The sequence below is a fragment of the Lepidochelys olivacea genome (assembly GCF_965140295.1).
Source record: "Lepidochelys olivacea isolate rLepOli2 genome assembly, chromosome: 1".
Taxonomy (NCBI): Eukaryota; Metazoa; Chordata; order Testudines; family Cheloniidae; genus Lepidochelys; species Lepidochelys olivacea.
Genome location: NC_140411.1, coordinates 123181685 through 123204275, shown reverse-complemented (window position 1 = coordinate 123204275; position 22591 = coordinate 123181685). Strand labels below are relative to the sequence as shown.

Genomic DNA, 22591 nt, shown 5'->3' with positions numbered 1-22591 from the left:
GTGGGCATCTCTCTTCCATTGTCCAGCTGCTGGGGTGGTGGTGGGATACTTTATCTGGAGGGGCCCCATTTCAGTTTCCTAGTCAAGGCTGAGAGCACCGTTTTCAGCTGACTCCCTTCATTCTGCAACCTTTATTACATTACTTTTCTCTATACATAATAGCAATTGAAGACTGTTTAGTTTATGTCCATTTAGTCTTTACATGGAAAGTGTTTAATACAATCTGTAAGCATTGAATAAAATAATAGCTGATCTTTTTATGAGCTTCTCATACAAACATCTCAGTGCTTTTTCTCTTTGCTGCCCTCTCCCGCCCCAAAGGCCATTAAACTCTCCCATCCTTCAGATCTCTTCTCTGCCAGGACTTCTTTAAGAAAATAGCCAATTAATTATGGCTGGGTTGAGGAGCAGTTGGGAAAGGTGGTGTGAATAAATAAATCTCCAAATAGGTACAAAAACGTACATATATATGACTTCATCAACCCGTCATCCCCCCCAAACCTTCATGTGTCACCAGACTTAGACTGGTTTCAGAGTAACAGCCGTGTTAGTCTGTATTCACAAAAAGAAAAGGAGTACTTGTGGCACCTTAGAGACTAACCAATTTATTTGAGCATGAGCTTTCGTGAGCTACAGCTCACTTCATGCATCCGATGAAGTGAGCTGTAGCTCACGAAAGCTCATGCTCAAATAAATTGGTTAGTCTCTAAGGTGCCACAAGTACTCCTTTTCTTTTTGTAGACTTAGACTGTAATCTCCAGGGCAGCAAATGTCTTCAAATATCATTGAACACAATGAGGTCCATTGGTGGCATGCTAATATAAATGTTAAAAAGAATAATTATCAGTAAGGAAATTATAGTAACTTTACACTCTTGCATAAGGTTGTCCTGTGGGTTCTTCTATGCCTCTTCGAAAAGCATATAGCAATTATTGATAAAATCAGGCTAGCTGGTTTCCAACAGATGCAGCCTTGAATTTGTTTCTACTAACTATTCTAGAACATAAACTATGACAGTTTAGCTTCCTTACACCAACAACTATTTACACCAAACTTTTCTTATCTACCTCACACTTATGTTCCCACCTCCTTGGCTACCAGTTATCAAATCCACCGCTCTTCTGAATGTCTTTGAGGTTCCTGAAGCTTTTTGGATGCCAGGAAGGAATTGAACTGAGTAACTATTTCGGGGCAGGGGTAGGGGGAATTTGAAACATACTCTCATTTGGAAAGATATTTGTTTACCTATTGATATTTTAAAGACTTGTGATCAACTTCTTGAAGCAGGGGCATTTTTTTGTGGATGCTTGTTTTTTAGTTTCTGAAACCACAGGAAGCTTCTGACCACAACTCTGGGAGTGATACTTGAAGTGCCACAGTGGGTGGGGTTTGCTGTTGCAGTGAAATAGCTCTCAGATCGTTACTCACACAATGAACAGTCATTAAACAATTTGCTGCATCATTTTACCTCCTATTCCTAGTACAGTCAGAGCTTCCAAGGTGGCAGAAGCATGCACAGCTAAATGCATCCCTGGCAGAACTCCTGCTAACTTCTGATGACTTCAGTGCTGAAATTCGGACAGTCAGTTTATATGATATATAACATGATTATACATATATATATATATAAGCATATATATGCCATTAACATGATTTAAGAAGGATGTCAGGGTCAAATAATGACTTCATTTAAAGTGTATTAATTTGTATATTAAGTTAATTATTCAAATCCAGACTCTACCTTCCTATTAGCTCTGTAGACCTCTAGAATTTGGTTTTATTTAAGCAGGTTGATGACAGCCTTCACACTTAATGAAAGATCTACTGATATGCTCCTGCTTTTTTAAGAGTGAAGTTCCAGATTCAAATGTCTTCTATGTTTCCAATGTCAGAGCACCCTAAGAAGTGGTGTTTGAACAAAAGCAAGTAAAATTAGAGAGAAATAAATTTATTTATGTTATATCTGAAATAGGTGGAGGCAGAGAGATTATTCTGGGTTTAAATTAATGCTGACCTCAGCAGGAACAAATGATGATTTTTAAGATGTATAGTTAATGGAAAGTTTGGGGTGGAGAAGAGAAGGAGGTCACACATAATTTCCCACATCTTCTTGCTAAATCATAGACCCAAAATCTAACACCTGGAAATATGATGAGAAAGGGTGACTAGAGTATATAAAACAATGAACAGATTATATGGAGAAATAAGACAAACTATAAACTTTGGCTGAACAATTTAACATTAATATCCATAAACCATCACCGCTTAAATCAGCCTCTACCACATGACTAATGGATAGCTAATGTAATGGTGATTTTTTTTAAAAAAAAGGCTCTGGAGATGAACAGGGCAATTACAGGTTGGTAAACCTAATGTCAGTACCAGGCAAACTGGATGAAACTATACTAAAGAATAGAATTATCAGACACGTCAGTTAACACGATTTGTTGGGAAAGAGTCAACACAACTTTTGTGAAGGCAAATCGTGCCTCACCAATCTATTCTTGTTGAGGGAGTCAACAAGCATGTGGACAAGGGTGATCCAATGGATATAGTGTACTTGGACTTTCAGAAAGCCTTTAACAAGGTCCCTCACCAAAGGCTCTCCAACAAACTAAGCAGTCATGGACTAAGAGGGGAAGTCCTCTCATGGACCAATAACTGGTTAAAAGATAGGAAACAAAGGGTAGGAATAAATGGTGAGTTTTCACAACGGAGAGATAAATAACAGGATTCCCCAAGGATCTGTACTGGGACCTGTACAGTTCAACACATTAATACATGATTTGGAAAACAGGGTGAACAGTGAGATGGCAAAATTTGCAGATGATACAAAATTACTCAAGATAGTTAAGTCCAAAGCAGAATGCAAAGAGTTACAAAGGGGTCCCACTAAAGTGGGTGACTGAGCAAGAAAATGGCACATGAAATTAATTGTTAATAAGTACAAATTGGAAAAAATAATCCCAACTCTACATACAAAATGACGGGGGTCTAAATTAGCGGTTACCACACAAGAAGAGATCTCAGAGTCATGGTGGGTATTTCTCTGAAAACATCTGTTCCATGTGCAGTGCCAATCAAAAAGGCTAATGGTATGTTAGGAACCATTAGGAAAGGGATGGGTAATAAGACAGAAAAATATCATAATGTCACTATATAAATCCATGATAAGCCCACACCTAGAATATCTGTACTGTTCTGGTCACCCGATCTCAAAAAAGATATATTAGAATTGGAAAAGGTACAGAGAAGGGCAACAAAAATGATTATGGGTATGGAACTGCTTCCATATAAAGAGAGATTAAAAAGACAATAGAGGCCTGTAAAGTCATGAATGGCATGAAGAAAGTGAATAGGGAGTGCTATTTACCCGTTCACATAGCACAAGAACCAAGGGTCACCAATAAAATTAATAGGCAACAGGTTTAAAACAAACATAAGGAAGTATTTCTTCACACAATGCACATTTCACCTGTGGAACTCATTGTCAGTGGATTTTGTGAAGGCCAAAAGTATAACTGGCTTCAAAAAAAGAATTAGATAAGTTCATGGAGGATAGGTCCATCAATGGCTATTAGTCAAGATGGTCAAAGATGAAAAGCCTATGCTCTGGGTGTTCCTAAATCTCTGACTACCCAAAGCTGGGACTGGACAACAGGGGATGGATTGCTCCTTAATTGCCATGTTTTGTTCATTCTCTCTGAAGCATCTGGCACTGGCCACTGTTGGAAGACAGGATACTAGACTAGGTGGACCACTGGTCTCACTCAGTATGGCCATTCATATGTTCTTATATTCCCAGGGGCATCCACTCCAGATTCCTGACCTGAATAACCAAAGAAGAGAGCACCCCCAGGAAATTCTCCCTAGGTTTTACATTGAGCCTAGTGACTATGTGAGAGTTTAATGAGTGCAGTGCAATAGAACTCATAGCTGTATATCTATCTAACAAATCTTAGTACTATTATTTAAGAAGCACAGAATAAGTAGGGATACTAGACATTTTTGAAGTATAAACATCTAAGAGAGATGTGAATTATTTTGCTTGGTTATTGGGAGTATAGTTTTTAAGTAATGGGATGAAATTAAGAAAAGGAAAGTTGGGCTGAATATTAAGAGAAAAAATTCCTTAAAGTGAGATCTCCAAGGAAAATGTTTTGAGACCCATCAACTTTGAATGAAACTTTGCTAGAGTAGAGTAGACAAGTTACTAGAAACCAGACTGAAGGAAACATCTGGTCACAGGAAGAGGCTATGAATTAGACAATTCATGTGGACTTTTCCATCTCTAATTATTATATTGGGTGCTAGCAAGAGACTCTGCTATAGCAACTTCTTAGATAATTCACTGGGAGTCTGGTTTTCAGCACAAACATAAATGTCCTTTGGATAAAGTTATTGGCAGTTAGGAAGATGGTTATAATTTCAGGTAATGAACTGGACTAGGGAGCCCATTCTAGCGATTGAGCTCTCCAGTCAAAAGACAAAGATTAGGTAGCCATGCAGAAGGGTGATGGAAACCAGCACTCATCACACATGGTCAAAGTCAGAAGAACTGTCGGGGAGGGAAAGACACTGGGGGGACTACTCTTTCCCAAAAAGAACGTCTTTAAGCCAACAAGGATTCCCCTGTGAACCAACAAAGCTTCCCCCATGGAGAGTAGCATTATTTTTAAAGACTTCATACCTTGTACAAAAAGCATCCTTCCCCATCAGTTTGAGATCTTGAACTCCTCACCTACAGAGAATTGCTCCCTTCAGTTCCAGAAACTAGTTCCCCCATCATACTAGAAAGCAAATCTTCACCTAAGCAATCTTGAAATTTTAAAAGGTAATCACTTGGATATGAATTATCTGAGATATCGGAATTAGTTTAGCATCATCTTTGAAATTTTAGATTTCCAGGATAAGCAAAATGGATACAATTTTCAGCTAGGTTTTGTAGAGTATCACGTGCAAACAGAATGAAATTGCTTGTGCAATTTGACATTGGAATGCAACATTTTGGGGCATGTCAGTGAAGTGCAAGGCATGTTGCATACCTGCCTTTCATCTGTAACATGCCAATACAGTCTATATGTCATACCAGCAGCTAGAGGCCAGGGGTCAGCAAACTACGGCCTGCGGGCTGTATCCAGCCCCTCAGGGCTTTGGATCCGGCCCGTGGGATTGCGAGCCCCTCGCCACTCCCAGAAGTGGCCAGCACCACGTCCTTGCGACCCCTGCGGGAGGAGGGGACAGAGAGCTCCACGTGCTGTCCTCACCTGCAGGCATTGCCCCCCCACAGCTCCCATTGGCCAGGAATGGAGAACTGTGGCCAATGGGAGCTTCAGGGGAGGTACCTGCAGGTGAGGGCAGCGCGCAGAGCCCTCTGCCCCCCCACCCCACCCCGGGGCCGCAGGGACATGGTGCCAGATGCAAGAAGACAAGTGTGTAATGGGTCTCATTTCAGACGTGTAATATGCTTCAAAATTCTCTAAATCTTATAGCTTAATGCTGGAACATATCTTGATCAGATATCCTACATTCTTGGTCTATATTTATGTCACTGCTTTAAAATATTCCGATAATCTGTCATGAGAAGAATTTAAAGGACATTGCGGTGGGAAAAATCTGTGTAAGTCTTTCAAGTAAGAACTATGGGAAAAATCTGTGTAAGTCTTTCACAGAATACATCTCCAAAACAAGACGCTGCCCCAATTTCCCTGAGCTTAAGGCAGATTTCCCATTATATGTTGTTGGACTAGATAAATATGTGAGATTTATAGCATATACTCTTTTGGATAATCCACCCTAAAACAACCTTTCAGGTAATTCACTGATCTTTCAACACAACAAAAGATGTGCTTCAGATAATGTTACTGCCAGTTAGGAACATGATTACAATTTCAGGTAATGCAATGACTCAGGAGCCCTTTGTCATGATTGGTCTCCTCCCAGCAGTGGAGAAAACCAAGTAGCCATGCAGATTCTTTTAGATCTGTCAGCTGCCTCTAGTACCCTTGCCCATGAGAAGCTGTTTCCTTGCCTGTGGACCCTGGCAGTAATTCACAGTCAAGCTGGAAGGGCATATCAAATGAGGTTCTGCAGGGATTAGTTCTGGGTTCAGTTCTGTTCAATATCTTCATCAACGATTTAGATAACGGCATAGAGCAGACGTGGGCAAACTACGGCCCGCAGGCCACATCCGGCCCCCGGGACCCTCCTGCTCAGCCCCTGAGCTCCTGGCCCGGGAGGCTAGTCCCCAGCCCCTCCCCTGCTGTTCCCCCTCCCCTGCAGCCTCAGCGTGCTGCGCCACCGGCACAATGCTCTGGGTGGCTGGGTAGCGCAGTTGCAGAGCTGCAGCCTAACCCGGTGCTCCAGGCAGCGCGGTAAGGGGGCAGGGAGAAGGGGGCATTGGATAGAAGACAGAGAAGTTGGAGGGGTGATAAGGGGGTGGGGGTGTGGATGGGGTCAGGGTGGTCAGAGGGCGGGGAACGGGGGGGTTGGATGGGGCAGCAGTCCTGGGGGGCAAGTCACGAATGAGAGGGGGGTTGGATGGGGCAGCAGGGGGCAGTCAGGGGTGGGGGGTGGTCGGGGACAGGGAGCAGGGGGTGGTGGATGGGGCAGGATTCCCGGGGGGTCCATCAGGGGATGTGGGGTTTGGATGGGGCAGGAGTCCCGAGGGAGCCATCAGGGGGTGAGAAGTGTTGTGGGGGGGTCCAATAGGAGGCGGGGGCCAGGCCACGCCTGGCTGTTTGGGGAGACACAGCCTCCCCTAACCAGCGTTCCATACAATTTTGGAAACCCGATGTGGCCCTCAGTCCAAAAAGTTTGCCTGCCCCTGGCATAGAGAGTACATTTATAAAGTTTGCGGACGATACCATGCTGGGAGGGGTTGCAAGTGCTTTGAAGGATAGGATTAAAATTCAAAATGATCTGGACAAATTGGAGAAATGGTCTGAAATAAATAGGATGAAATTCAATGAGGACAAATGCAAAGTACTCCACTTAGGAAGGAATAATCAGTTGCACACATAACAAAATGGGAAATGACTACCTCGGAAGAAGTACTGCAGAAAGGGCTCACAAGCTAAATATGAGTCAACAATGTAATACTTGCAAAAAAAGCAAACCATTCTGGGATGTATTAGCACTGTGGTTCTCAAACTTTTGTATTCGCAACCCCTTTCACACAGCAAGCCTCTTAGTGTACCCTTCCTTATAAATATAAAACACTTTTTAAAAATATTTAGCACTATTATAAATGCTGGAGGTGAAGCGGGGTCTGGGATGAAGGCTGTCAGCTCGTGACCCTCCCATGTAATAACCTCATGACCCCCTGAGGGGTCATGACGCCCAGTTTGAGAACCCCTGTGGGAGTGTTGTAAGCAAGACATGAGAAGTAATTCTTCTGCTCTACTCTGTGCTGATTAGGCCTCAAGTACAGTATTGTGTCCAGTTCTGGGCACCACATTTCAGGAAAGATGTGGACAAACTGGAGAAAGTCCAGAGAAGAGCAACAAAAATCATTAAAAGTCTAGAAAACATGACCTATGAGGAACAATTGAAAATATTGGGTTTGTTTAGTCTCGAGAAGAGAAGACTGATGGGGGACATGATAACAGTTTTCAGGTACGTAAAAGGTTGTTACAAGAAGGAGGGAGGTAAATTGTTCTCTTTAACCTCTGAGGATAGGACAAGAAGCAATGGGCTTAAATTGAAGCAAGGGCAATTTAGGTTTGACATTAGGAAAGGTTAAGCATTGGAATAAATAGCCTAGGGAGGTTGTGGAATCTCTGTCATTGGGGATTTTTCAGAATAGGTTAGACAAACACCTGTTAGGGATGGTCTAGATCAGTGGTTCCCAAAGTTGTTCCACCGCTTGTGCAGGGAAAGCCCCTGGCGGGCCGGGCTGGTTTGTTTTCCTGCTGCGTCCGCAGGTTCGGCCGATTGCAGCTCCCAGTGGTCACGGTTCGCTGCTCCAGGCCAATGGGAGCTGCTAGAAGAGGCACGGGCAGAGGAATGTACCGGCCGCCACTTCCAGCAGCTCCCATTGGCCTGGAGCAGCGAACTGCAGCCACTGGGAGCCACGATCGGCCAAACCTGCAGATGCGACAGGAAAACAAATCAGCCCGGCCCGCCAGGGGCTTACCCTGCACAAGCGATGGAACAAGTTTGGGAACCACTGGTCTAGATAATACTTAGACCTGCCTTGAATGCAGGGGACTTGACTAGAAGACCTCTCGAGGTCCCTTCCACCCTACAATTCTATGATTTGATGGATGAATGCTAACTGGTAGACACTGAATCCAGATAAGACTTACAGGATGGGGGAAACAACCAGATGGAATGATAGATTATATCAATTGCCCTTCATGAAGGTATATGCTTGCTATTTTCTACATAGACTGGCAACCTGAGGCTATTGTTGGTTCTCCTGAATATCCAGGAAATGCTTTTTTATCACTTTCCTCAGCCAGAAGGTTGCTGTGAAAGACCCTTTCTTTATGATGCAGATCTCCACACAGTCTTCCACACTTTTACTATCTACAAGATAGGCTGTACTCTATTTTGAGCTACATCTAAAAACCACTTGGAAATTGCAGCTCCTACAGAATGCAACTGCCTGATTATTAGGTGATATGTCTTGTAGTAAAAACTTTATATACTGCACTTCGCTCTGATTTTCCTTCCAAGTGTAAGACAAGCTGTTTGTTTTTGACTAATGGATCCTTGTTCACAGCCTTGTTCCAGAACTGTGATGGTGTCACATGAGGAGAGCGAGCAACTGAGGTGCTTGAGCTGATAGCACCCTGCTTTAAACAGGAGGACCCTAGTGACAGAGAGCTCTTGACTCTGGTTCCCCTTTGGTCTGCTAGACCCTGAATTGGATCAGTGGAAGCTGAGAGTGCTTATCATCTCAGGAGTTTTTCAGCTCTCTGCAGGATTGGGTCCCTGAGAAAATCAGTTTTGTCCTGCGGTCAGGAAGCAGTTGACTGAACCTTGAGAGTGAATGAAAGGGAAGCAATGGGGGTGAGAGGGAGAGGGGAAATTCTTGTGATTAAATTATTTTGAGACTTACTGAATTTTTTTTGGTTTTGTTCTGTTCGCTTATTTATTTGTTTTAATATCTGTACAGCTTTCAAAGCACTGGCCAGGCATTCTTATACATATAAACACATATGTAAATATAGTCTCGTACTGAAATGAGAACAAACTACACTGATTGAACAAAAGGGATGCAATCTAGCCAGCTATTGACTGAACACTGGCCCCGTCTTTCTAAAGTACAGGTCTGCTAATTACTCCCACAGTCAGGTCCATTTAATGAAATCCACAGCTGTGAATTGACAATATCTGGCATAGGTCCTGCTGTGATGACTATGTGAAGAAAAACAACCAAGATTTTTGACTGAAAGAGCTCTCTTTTTTTCCAAAGGGAAGGTTGGCCTTTACTGAGGGAGTCTTGAAAAAATCCCCATAACTCCCCATTAATTAATTGTAATAGCTAAACAATATACAAATGCTTTCTTTGGATTAAAATATTTCATGAAAGGGTAGATTATAAACTAAAATGCACCTGGGCATTATACAAATGCAACCAATATATTTGATCTTAATGTTACATAAAAAGTTTTCGCAAAAAGAAAAGGAGTACTTGTGGCACCTTAGAGACTAACCAATTTATTGTCTCTACGTTAGTCCCTAAGGTGCCACAAGTACTTCTTTTTCTTTTTGCGAATACAGACTAACACGGCTGTTACTCTGAAACCTGATAAAATGTTTTGAGCATTGATAACTGTAGCCATTCTGTAAAGGTAACAAAAATGTGGTTATGCTGCCATCAAGTGGATATTTAAGTTATCCATGTTCCACATTACTGACTTTTATGTGGCCTCCATGAAAAATACCGATATTTGAATATTTTCTTATTTGTACAAGGGTTGATATGCAGGTTTTGAAATTATTATAATTTCCTAAGAAGAGCTAGTCAGAAATTAAATTGTGGTTAAAAACACAGTTTTGGTACACACATTACTTTTACACACGTTTTAGCTAAAAATGCAGACTCATGCTCCCACAATTTCACTATAGAGGTTTAACACTGAAAATTTACCAAAGCTCCTCTTCCTTTATACTCCATTCCCATTGCAAAAAACCAAACCAACCAACCAAACAAAACAGTTCACTTAGCTGTTTTGTTTTGATTCTCTTTAGCAGGAACAAAGATTTCTTATCTGCTGTCCTCATTTTTTAAAAGCTTTATGTAACAAGGGAGCTTCACAAATGTATTTTCACATAACTGCCTTGTGCTTTTATTTCTGGTGTAATGAGATGTATTACATTTTTTAAAATTCCCAGTAAAAAAAAGTGAATTTTTTTCCTGCCTTCACAAAGTTACGAAATCACTATGTAGACCAACAGAAAAAGCGATTCCTTTGTTAGCATATATAAGTCCGTTGCTGCTCGTATTAAAAATAGATTTCAGAGAATAGACACTTCAGAAATGCAGATAAAGACAATACTCCCCCCTAGGGGTAGAAATAGAATTTGCAACATTAATTACAAACATGGTTTGTACAGTATAAACCTTATTAGCAAAAAAAAGCAAATAAGACTAACCAAATGAAAATCAACTTTCTGGTTTTTACTGCAAAAACACTGCTATAGTAATTGTTCTGTGAAATCAGTCTATATGGTATATTTTGGTTTTATTGTGATCTAGAGGGACTTTGATAACATGCATACATAGAAGCATATTTTTAATACTTCACTGGCAAAAAGCCTTAAAATAGTTCCTTTATTTCTGTCCCAGACAATATAAAATGCAATATAAAATGCAAAATTCAAAAAAGGTATTTTCAGCATAATGAAAATATATTTCTTCAAATATTCTAAAGCAGGAAGTTTGAAACTAAAATTATCATAAAAATATTTTCCATTTAAATGGAAGCGACTGGGTGAGTACTATTTTGCATGTTATCCTATTACTGTGTGTAGGCTATTAAAATAAAGCATCATATCTGTTTGTACAGTGGCACAACTTCAAGTTATAATCTAGTAGAGTTTTTTTCTCCTCGTATTTTGATTCACGTTCTAAAGTTCTCACACTTTCAGTGTTTACCTGTTTTGCTCACATTTATGATATTCCTTGTTGTGTTCTGATTAGGATTTTTTTACAAGCTAGTCCATAACGTGTGTGGGTCTCTTTTTGTCAACAGGTAGGTCTTTATCAGTTACTTTGTTCCATCTTTCAAATAACTATTTTATGAAAATCCTAGCCAATAAGACTTTTCCATAGTCTCTTGCTAACCTGATTAAATACTGTACATTTGGAATTCAAAAGAGATTGTGGGGCACCACTCACACTGCTCTCTTCCCCCTCCTCTTGGGTAATCATTCAGACAACCCAAGTGGAAGGCTATGAAAGTAGTTCAGATATCTCCAGCCATGACACAGGTACCGATTCTCTCCATATAGAGATTATTGCTGCATGCAGGCTGGGAAACCCCATACATTTCTTCCCAATTCTTCCTCAGAAATGGATGGGAAAAGCCCCCCACATTAGCAGGGGTTTGGCCCAAAAATTTACAAACCACGAAGAACCAAGAACCAAGAAGATCTGGTGGAGGCTACAAGAAGCAAGGTTTATTCTCATGCTGAGGCCCTGTGCCTCCACACTGCTGATAGGCCCCGATTGGCCACTGTGACACCCCTAAACCATGAGAGCAGTAGGGAGAGGGATTTACACAGTGTCTAGGAGGAAACCTATGCTAGTTAATGCTGACTCACCATTTATCTTGTGCTGGTATTCACAAAAGGTTCTGCAGTGGTTACAGCAAACTATAAAACAGGAAGGGAGTCCTCACCAGGCCAGCTGGAGGCAACGGATGGATGCTTAGCCAAGCCAGGGTAGGGAGGGGGAGCTTTCCTCTGCTTTTAGTAGTGAGAAAGGAGCTGTGTCCTTCCCCTCCACCACTCTGACTCTATTTTACTTTCCCACCTGAGGTTTTGGGGGGGGGGGTGTAGCCATCACTTCAGCCTTGCATCCCTCCCTTCTTTCTGGATTCCCAGACCCAGGACCCTGAAGAGAAGCCACAGAGCAAGAACTCACTCCTTAGCCTGGATCCACAGATTCAGGTTCCCTCCACTATAGAAGCAGAGGGGTGCATCCGGCTTCAGGTTTCTTTTTGCTGATCCCTTTAGAATGGACTCCAGGTCTTTCATGAGGTTATGCCACTAAGAAGCAGGGGCGGCTCTCCCAATTTTGCCACCCCAAGCAGTCACCGCCGAATTGCTGCTGCAACAGTGGCGGAGCTGCCGCCATGCCCGGAAGAGCGGTGGAGCTGTAACCCAAAAGCCGCCACGGCGGGAAGAGCAATGGAGCTGCCACCGAATTGCCGCCACGGGACACGGACGGCCGCCCCATTCTGAATGCCGCCCCAAGCACCTGCTTGGAAAGCTGGTGCCTGGAGCCAACCCTGGTAAGAAGCTTCCCAGGTTACACTTTGGTTCTGAACTTTATGGGCTAAATCTAGCCCTGATGTAATGGCAGTGGAGTTACACTGGGGTGCAATTTGTCCTCAGTTTGTTTTAACTGACTATAGCTGTGTCGACACAGCAAAGAAAAACCCGCGGCTGGCCCATGCCAGCTGACTCCGGCTTGTGGGGCTTCGGCTGCGGAGCTTCTTTCATTGCTGTGTAGACATCTTGGCTCAGGCTGGAGCCTGGGCTCTGAGACCCTGTTTTGTGGGAGGGTCCCAGAGCCCGAGCTCCAGCTCGAATCCACAAGTCTACATAGCAATGAAACCATTCTGCAGCCTGAGCCCCATGAGCTCGAGTCAGCTGGCAGAGGCCAGCTGCAGGTGTCTAGTTGCTGTGTTGACCCAGCCATAGAGACAAGGTGGGTGAGGTAATATTTTTTATTGGACCAACTTCTGTTGGTGGAAGGTCCAAGCTTTTGAGCTACAGAGAACTTTTCTTCAGGTCTGGGGAAGGAAATCAGAGTGTCTGAGCTAGGGACAGGTTGTTAAGCATATGCCATGGAATAACACATGTGGTAGGTGGTCACTTGAAAGGAAGTGGGCAATTGAGGATTAGATTGTTATGCATAAGGTGTTTGAAGTAGGTAATTAGGAGTTGCAGGCAGTATGGTGTGTTACAAACTGTTATAATGAACCATAAAATCAGTGTCCCTGTTGAGTCCATAGTTTTTGGTGTCTAGCAGAGTTATGAATTTAAGTTCGCAGGGTCACCTTTTGTAGATGTTCTGCAGGTGTCCTTTGAGGATGAGGACTGAGAGGTCAGCTACAGAGTGATCACTTTGTGAAAAGTGTTCACCCACATTTAATAGGGTGTTTTTGTCATTTATCATTTTTCTGTGTGAGTTCATTCGAGAGTGAAGTGATTGTCTTGTTTCGCCCACATAATTGTTATTGGGGTATTTAATGCACTAGATGAGGTACACCATCTGTTATGATAGGCATGTGTATGACCCATGAATATTGAAAGGTATGTTGTGGAGGTACTGATCCTTGTAGCAGTGGAGATACGTCTGCAGGGTCTGCATCTATTATTCTGGCAGGGTCTGGTGCTGCTTTGAGTTGGTGTGTCTTGGTCTGTAGGGAGCTTGCTTTTGATAATGAGCTTGATGATACTAGGGGGGTTGTTTGAAGGCCAGAAGAGGGGGTTCAGGAAAGATTTCTTTCAGCATGCGATCCCCATCAAATGTGGCTTTTAATGACTTGATGATACCTCATATGGGTTCCAGTGTAGGGTAGAAAGTGACAACTAGGAGTGTGTAGTCAGTGGGTTTTTTTTTTTCCTCCTGTACTGAAGCAGGTTCTCCCAGGGTATTTGGGTAGCCCTTTCCATGATATCATGGAAACGGTTGCATCTTTAGCACTTTGTCAATAAATTCTGGGCAAATTTCCCATGAGACGTTTAGACCCTTTGTTGTTTAAAAATGGAAGTTCTTCTACTCCACCTGAAGGCAGATTTCTCTGCCAATTGCCCAAAATGAGTTAAGAGCTCTGGGATGGGTGTAACTTTACCTATTGACATGCCTTGTGCTTTCTCCTTGTCACACTTTTGAAATTTGACATTTTACAGCTATTAGTCATTTCTTTAGGGATTAGCTACTACATATTATTTCTGCCACTGAAATCTACCTCAGAAATGGTCAATTGTGAAAGAGCTGACACTCTTAATGTAGCACAGCGTCTTAGAGACATCTTGATCTGACTATGTATTACACAGACACTCTCCCGGCCTAGGATTCAGTAGGATGATACATACAACAGGATGACACAACTGTTTTATCTGAAATTTTAAAATTGTCATAAAGTTGAAAGTAGGCTGTTTAAAAAGAGATGGATTTCATTCCCTAATATGATATATATGATAACATTATTTCTGCTCCTTCCTTTCCTCTTCCCCCATAACATCAGAAATTATTTTACATTGTTGAGCTACATGGACTTTGTGGGCTTTTCTGTAGCCTGGAAGAAAACCATGTGACTGACAATCCAGATAGCCTTAACTTGCTGTCTGAACTGAAGCCATCAGAAAGAGTTAACTCAATGTCCTAAATGTTGTAAAACAAATGCTCTCTCAAGTACCACATGCTAGCTGTAAACTTGTGATTTTCTGCTACGCAACAGAAGGTACCTGGCTTGGCTCCATATAGACTGAAGGTTTGACTCTGATTTTGTATACACCAATGTCTACCGCGAGCAAGTGCATGGCCATCAGTTGAGCTCCACCAGGGTAACCTCAGTGTCAGTGAGACTAGAATTACAGCCTGACCCTTTAATATAGTTTGGGAACTTGGGTTTCTTTTGCAGCTACTGTAAACACACATACACACACTGTTTGTTGTTTTTAATGTCTCCCCAATTTGTTTCAGGACTTCCCCCTGAGATCATTATAATGACCATCCATGTGAAAAAGAACAGCAATGAGGAACAGAGAAAGTTAGGGGAGTTACCGAACCACAGTATCTCTATGGCAGTGGTTCCCAAACTTGTTCTGCCGCTTGTGCAGGGAAAGTACCTGCTGGGCCGGGCTGGTTTGTTCATTCTGCTGCGTCCGCAGGTTCAGCCGATCACAGCTCCCAGTGGCTGCGGTTTGCTGCTCCAGGCCAGTGGGAGCTGCTGGAAGCGGCAGGTAAACAAACCGGCCCAGCCCGGCAGGGGCTTTCCCTGCACAAGCGGCGGAACAAGTTTGGGAACCACTGCTCTATGGGACTGGTTATTTAGTTGTGCTCTTTTGTTTAAAATACCTTTATATTTCAGTACAAAGTCTTTTTTCTTTTCCTTTTTAAATTCCTAGTCATTCCTAGATCTTTCTGTTCTTTTCAAAGAAGAGTTATGAGGCAGGGATTTAGGCCTCGCTTAGATTTGGCAGATACTCGTATGTCATAAGCTTAGGGTAAACGCTTTCTTCTTTATTTTTTAAAATCTCTTTTTAAGTGCTGTCCATATGACTACACTCTCAATGAAAGCCCTGCTACAGATACAAAGCAGTCTTAATTACTGCAGATGAATTACGTATAACGAACAAAGCAGGCTCCAGTAATGTAGGAGTTGTTCTTGGAGAATTTGAAATAAAGTAGGTCATGCTTTAACATCACTATAAAATATCTAGGTTAAGAATTGATGAGGCTTCATAATATCATCAGATCAGATAAGAAGCAGGGCCTTGAAAAGTTCAGACATAGATCTGATTCTGAAAGACTAAAAAATGTACCAGCTTTGTCTTAAAAGTGCACTTGTTAAATAGCTTTGTAATGCCCTATCTACTGCCTGCAAGGCTTTATTCCAGTGATGGCTTGTCCTTTAGCTAAATTAGAACTAGAAACAAACAGAAGCTTTAAGAGTTCAAGATGTACTATACCAGAGACAGATTTAACTTTCTGGTAATTAAAACAGCTCTCTCACATCACATCAGCAGAGCAGTTGAAATCAAAAGTAATAGGAGAGTACAGACCTACATAAAACAGTAGGACTGAATCATCTGCTCCACAGAGAATATGCATTCCATTTCACCAAAGAAAATATTTCAGCATTAGCATTGTTCAGAAGCTGCAAATTAATTAGTAATTATAGGCAGCGATTATGCTTTTCATTTTCTCTTGATATTCTCATAAAAATGTGCAAAAAGTCTACTTTATTGATTCTATTCTGAGAAAAATCTGACATTCCAAACAAGTAATTGTAGAGCTACTAGGGAGTAAGAATAAAAAGAAATCGGAAAAATCCTTACCTCATGGTATAGAGTAGGGTGCCATCATCTTCAAGGCGTAGAAGTTTGTTCGGTGTTGTCATGTTGTGAGCTATAGATTTTTTACCATTATGGAAGAAAGTGTCTGGAGTCCAGATCTTGCTGGCAAGCAGATTGTTAAGAGGGAGGCGTTGCATCGGTCCTTTGAATCGAAGTCTTTCATCTTTCCAGCTTTGTCGGAAAAAAACGTCAATGGTGTATTCCTGACATAAAGAATCAGTCATGTTAATAATGTGTCTCAAAAGAAATAATAATTGTACAGGTATTTTAACAACAGAAATAATACTGATTTAGGATTCATATGCTATAACCTACCATTTCTGTGTCTGACACTGGACCAAAACTGGTAACGTAGATGTCTGTTTTCACCTGAGTTATTCTCTCTGTAGCAAAGAGACACAGACCCTGAATCAGTAATTGCTATAACAAACAAATATACACTCTGGGTGTATTTCTTTTTCTATTAATAACTACATTTGCTATCTTAGGCCAGGATTTTCTAAGAAGCCAAAAACATTGAAATTCAATGGGCTTTGGGTGCCTAAATCTTTGGGTCCTTTAACAATCCCAGACTTAATGTTTTTTTTAAGCATGGGATTTTCAGAAGATTTTAAGTGAGCTCGGAGCCCAAGTCCCATTTTTTTCAATGGTGTCATAGTGGTGAGAGTAGGCTTAGAAAGTCTTCTAAAATACAAACTAAATGAACATTAATAAATATCAATTGACTGTAACTCTGCCCTACAGACATGTATGAAAGACCTGGTTCCTGAAAGGCATTGCTATACACCTTTGGAAGTCAATTACACCAATGCAAAATCAGAATGGTAGCATTGTACATACACATCATACTTACACCACACTGACGTAACTGTCTAAACCAGAAACAGGACAATAGTGAATCAGGCCCTAAGTGCTTATCCCAAAGAGTGTAAAATCTATAGACAACTCACTGAACAACCAAGGGAAGAGACAGTGGAAACACTGAGCGGTGTGTAAGAATGGTGAAATACATGACGCAGTCTGTTAGTTCCATGAGTTTCACTGTGGATTTATCTTTTTTAACTTGTTTTGTGGTTATCACGTTGAGCCATGGGGTTATTCATACTTCTCTGCGGAGAGGACTATGGTTCAAAGACATTTTGGAAGTATTGCTTTTTAAGAAGGGACTTGGACAGTTGGTGGGGACCAAGTCCAGGGGAGGGGATTCCAGGAACAGGAGCTGTGGGGAGGAATGTCTGCCAGAGCAAGAGGAAAGCAGCTAGTAAACACCTTGATCAGAGTGACCGGGAGCAAAAGGCTAGAAGAGCAGAGAAGTGAGTGGAAGCCAGGGCTGTAAAAGGTCTTGGAAAGCAGAACAGGAAGATTAAACCTGTGCAGAAGGTGAGAAGAAGCCAGAGGAGAAACGTATAGAGGGCCTGGACAAGGTCGGAGTAGCAGGGATAATGGATGTAATTTTAAATACTAGCATTTTCAAGTAGCAGATATAAGTGCTACACAGCAGGTGTACAAATACAATTTCATCACATCTAGCTGATCATAGAAAAGGGTATTTTTTATTTTTACCTTTTCTAGAGATTTTTGTCACTCACACTATAAAATAGGTTTGATTTATTCTGCACGACTTGTACATGTTATTTATTTATTCTGCATGACTTGTACATGTTATTTCCCAATTGTGGAACTTAAAATATTTGGGAAGGTGAAGTCAGGCATCACATTAGAAGAAAATATTATCGAAAGGAAAAACACAAACCTATTCAACTACAGAAACCCTTAGTGGTGATTAGAAGAATATGTGTCATGGGCCAGCCTGATCCAAACCCGATTTGAATCCAATGAGAGTGACCGGAAAGACTTCAATGGGTTTTAGAGAGGCCCTCTTTTCAGGGAGACTGGATTGCCTTAGGCCACACACAGCTAACTAAATATAATTTGTTTGTTTTTTTTAAGGACTAGGGCATCAGATAAGATCCACAGTGTTACTGGTGCAGGGGCTTTCCCATTTTACTAGAAGTAATGTGATGGTCTCACAGTAGAGCTGCCCATGCAGCCCTTATTCAGGTAAGACTCTCATTGACTTGAAAGAGAGATTTGCCTGAGTGAGGATCAGGCCCATTATGTCAAGATTGGGTCCCAACTGAAGATTTCTAAATACTGATACAATTGGCAATGAACTGCCTTATTGCTGCAAAATATAATTCTTTCAACAGAGTTATTTTAAATTAGTATTAAAAATAATCTATTGTGTAAGGAGGCTCTGCTGTGCGATAGATATAATTTTGTACAGTATACATATTGACATATTTTTGACATATTTTTGACACTTGACATATTTTTTCAATGAGTCTACCAGAGACAAATAACCATTTTACTGCACTGGAAATGTTATCAGTGTGGCAGACCACTCCAAGCAACAGAGGATTCTGCTCACCAATACTTACGTGAAACACCTCTGTGGTTTGCTTTATTGTAATGTATAACAATACATGTGAAGTATACCATACTGCTTTAAGAGCCAAATGCAAATGTCAAGGTTCCTTCCCCACTCTGAACTCTAGGGTACAGATGTGGGGACCTGCATGAAAGACCCCCTACACTTATTCTTACCAGCATAGGTTAAAAACTTCCCCAAGATGCAAACTTTGCCTTGTCCTTGAACAGTATGCTGCCACCACCAAGCGTTTTAAACAAAGAACAGGGAAAAGACCACTTGGAGACGTCTTCCCCCAAAATATCCCCACAAGCCCTACACCCCCTTTCCTGTGGAAGGCTTGATAAGAATCCTCACCAGTTTGTACAGGTGAACACAGACCCAAACCCTTCGATCTTAAGAACATGAAAAATCAATCAGGTTCTTAAAAGAAGAATTTTAATTAAAGAAAAGGTAAAAGAATCACCTCTGTAAAATCAGGATGGTAAATACCTTACAGGTAATCAGATTTAAAACTTAGAGAATCCCTCTAGGCAAAACCTTAAGTTATAAAAAGACACAAAAACAGGGATATACATTCCATCCAGCACAGTTTCTTTTACCAGCGATTAAACAAAAGAAAATCTAACACATTTTCTAGCTAGATTACTTATAGATTACTTACTAACTTTACAGGCTGCATTCCTGATCTGTTTCCGGCAAAAGCATCACACAGAAAGACCAAAACCTTTGTTCCCCCCCATCCAGATTTGAAAGAATCTTGTCCTCTCAGTGGCCATTTTGGGTCAGGTGCCAGCAGGGTTATGTTAGCTTCTTAACCCTTTACAGGTGAAAGGGTTTTTCCTCTGGCCAGGAGGGATTTTATAGCACTGTATACAGAAAGGTGGTTACCCTTCCCTTTATATTTATGACAGCAAATAACTGAGCAAGGCTGCCTGCACTCAAAGCACGATATAAAGCACAGTCTTTGTGGCTTGCTTCAACTAAGGCCAATGTAAAGGTATGAAGTCTCAATAGCTCACTTCAGCAATGTTCCAGAGGAAAAGGACCCCCCTGTTTCTCCTCCCAAATGTAGCCTTCTAGAAACTGATTGACCCATCCATCCATCCCTCTTTAGCTGAGAGCACATCCCTCTTATATAGACTGTTAAGTGGGGATTAATTAATTACCCACAGTTTGCTCAGTCTGCGATGCTGTGAATCCCTACAGTCAAGGCAAGCAGCCGGGGTCCTTCTAGCAAGAAGGAGAGTCCTCTCATCAACTTCTGGATGGTATCTTATTCCCCATCACAATCAGCCATTTGTTTACGAAGGCTTTGTTCTGTTTCCATTTGGTTAGGTAGACAGAGCAAGTACATTTAACAGGTTTGTTCCACTGACATATATTCATTTTATGTAGGCTTCACTGTAGTAATTACACAAGACTGACACTAAATGATGCAATAGAAATTCTACTGTACCTCCCAGTCCTGGGCGCAATCTATTGTCATAGCCATCCAGTAGGCCATCCAAGATCCTGGTGAATATGGTAATATTATTGTTGGTGTCATCTTTCCCTGAAGCTGTTGGCATTAGTGAGAAGCTGTTTAAAATAAATAAATAAATAAATAAAAATAAAAGGAACAGATTAAAAGCTGTGCCAGTCTCAGAGGGATCCATGGGGATTAGATCTCATACCCTGCTTCCCTCCAATTTTCCACCCTCTCCCACAGTCTGAAGTATTCAGATGAAATTCTGCAATGTGAACTGCATGGTTTTCCTCTATTCCTCATGCCCCTCCTCTGCTTCTGCTTTTTGCTTTGCTGCTGGGAGAGGTAGTGACATATCTTTCTGTATGAGAAATCTCAGAACATCAAAGATGAACAAGTGGCTGATGGCAAAACTCCCATTTACTTCAATGGAGCCAGGATTTCACCCCAAATCTTCTCGGTTTCTCAAAAGCACAGCACAGAATAAACAATTCTTCTACTCCCCTCCTTGTTTTCATCCCTTGCATTGAGCAAACAACTGTTATACATTGTGGACCTGATTCTACAGCCATTAGGTCGAATCATGCATTCCTTGTTCAATTTAAAGTCTCATAGACTTCAATAGACATGTCTAAATATGTCAGGCCTGGTGGCCCTTTAAGCCAGCAAAATATCCTATCCCCCCCTTTCTTTAACTGTCTGCTCAAGTACTGTGGGATCAGGTCCAGGGTGCTCTATGTGAGTTTACAGACAAAGCAAACCTAACCTTGTGTCCGGGGCATAAGGAAGGAACCTATGTTAACTTCTTTCCAGTATTTTTAGAATGAAGAATACGTTACTAAAGACAATGAAACTAAGGGGTCACGAGGAGAAATGGCTGGAATATTTTCACTGAAAGACCTTTTTGTTTTGGTGAAAAAAATACTGTTCACCAAAAAGTTTTGCCTAAAAATTTTAATTTCTGGTCAAATATTTGTGTTTTTGAATCAAAAAACCAGAACTCAAAAATGTTTCAGTAAGAATTTTTACCCAAGACTCTTTTTGAAAACTGAAAAGATACTCTTTTTAATGGCCTAGTTGGGTAAAAAGGGCTCTGTCAGACGATTCCCCAATGCAGGCACTTGACGAACCTTCTTGCAAGCCATAATATAGGGGAGCATTCGAGGGGGAGGGAGGAGGGCACTTCAGTGTGGGGACCATAGCAGGCAGTGCTATGGAGATTCCCAGATATGCTAGAGCCTACAGGGCAGCGCTGGGAGGCTGCTATAACTTGGGCCCTGAGGGCTAAGTTATGCTAGAGGCAGCCCCTTGAGCAGCCCAGGATCAGGAGTGTGCAAGCCTTGAAGCCCCTTTTAACCCTTCCCCCTAGGTTCTTAGAGGCACTACACTGAATCTCACCCCTTGCCCAAGCCACAAGACCATCCAACCACTCTATGCTCTCCAGGTTAATTTAACTCCCAGTTCTGTCTCTTATGACTACATCTGCTCCATTGGCCAGTGCCTCACTGAGGTGGATAGTGCAGTGCAAATGATCAACTAAAATAATATGGCAGCTGCACCTTCAGTTTAGTTGAAAACAACATCCTAGTGAATGGAGGCAGGTAACAGAAGTGACAGAGGTACTAACTATTCAGCTGGCATTGCAGACACAGAAGGAAAATCTCAGAAGCCTGTTTAAAACATTTAATCGGCTTCTTTTCCCCAACAACAGCAAAAGGACATATTCAATTATTTCTCCTGATAGATGGAAAGATGAAATTGCCCTTTTTAAAAAGGAGGTCCTAAGATCATTAAGGGTTCATTATTTTCCAGCTCACTCGTATCCCCAGCCCTTACCCTGGTCTCAGGTGAAGGAATTAAATTACACATTAAACAGTTTAATATATTATCAGAATTGTTAGATTGTAAAACTATCTCAAAAAAGGGAAGTCAAGATACTAGTTCAGAAAAGTAAACTTTCTTTTGGTACCTGGCCAACTGAATTTCTCCAGGAGAGTGCCAATTAGGGTGACCAGATGTCCCGATTTTATAGGGACAATCCCGATTTTGGGGTCTTTTTCTTATATAGGCTCCTATTACTCCCCACCCCCATCCTGAATTTTCTCATTTTGTTGTCTGGTCACCCTAGTGCCAATAAACACCCCTCTATTTATTACACAAACTATTAATTTGTCTCTGCATTCTGGTGTAATTCCAGTCCTACTGGAAACCCTATTCTTAAAAAAGAATGCAAGAAAGAAAAGCAGCTTTGAAATCTAAAATATTTTTCAGTGTCTAATTTGCCCTTTCTTGTGAAAGTTCTTGAAAGAATTGTTGTCAAGTAACTACCAGTATATCATTGCCTTATCACAAACAATCTGTCAGTGTTAACTGTCAGGCTTTGGACCAAATTGCAACAGAGACAGTGATGCTTAAAACTGTGA

General features: G+C 41.5%; 1 protein-coding gene across 4 annotated transcripts in view; it reads right to left on the bottom strand.

The window, feature by feature from the left end:
* Positions 1 to 22591, bottom strand: part of GABRA5 (gamma-aminobutyric acid type A receptor subunit alpha5) — an 86211-nt gene that overhangs the window by 53304 nt on the left and 10316 nt on the right. For 3 of the 4 annotated variants that reach the window (XM_084637311.1, XM_084637312.1, XM_084637313.1), the window contains exons 3-5: positions 20160 to 20281; positions 16585 to 16652; positions 16252 to 16472 (exon numbers count right to left, since the gene is read on the bottom strand). In XM_084637311.1, the coding sequence (XP_084493437.1) occupies positions 16252 to 16472; positions 16585 to 16652; positions 20160 to 20281 (411 nt within the window). Of the gene's footprint in view, positions 1 to 16251; positions 16473 to 16584; positions 16653 to 20159; positions 20282 to 20376; positions 20455 to 22591 lie in introns of those variants that run through there. The other variant, XM_084637314.1, reaches the window with a different exon arrangement.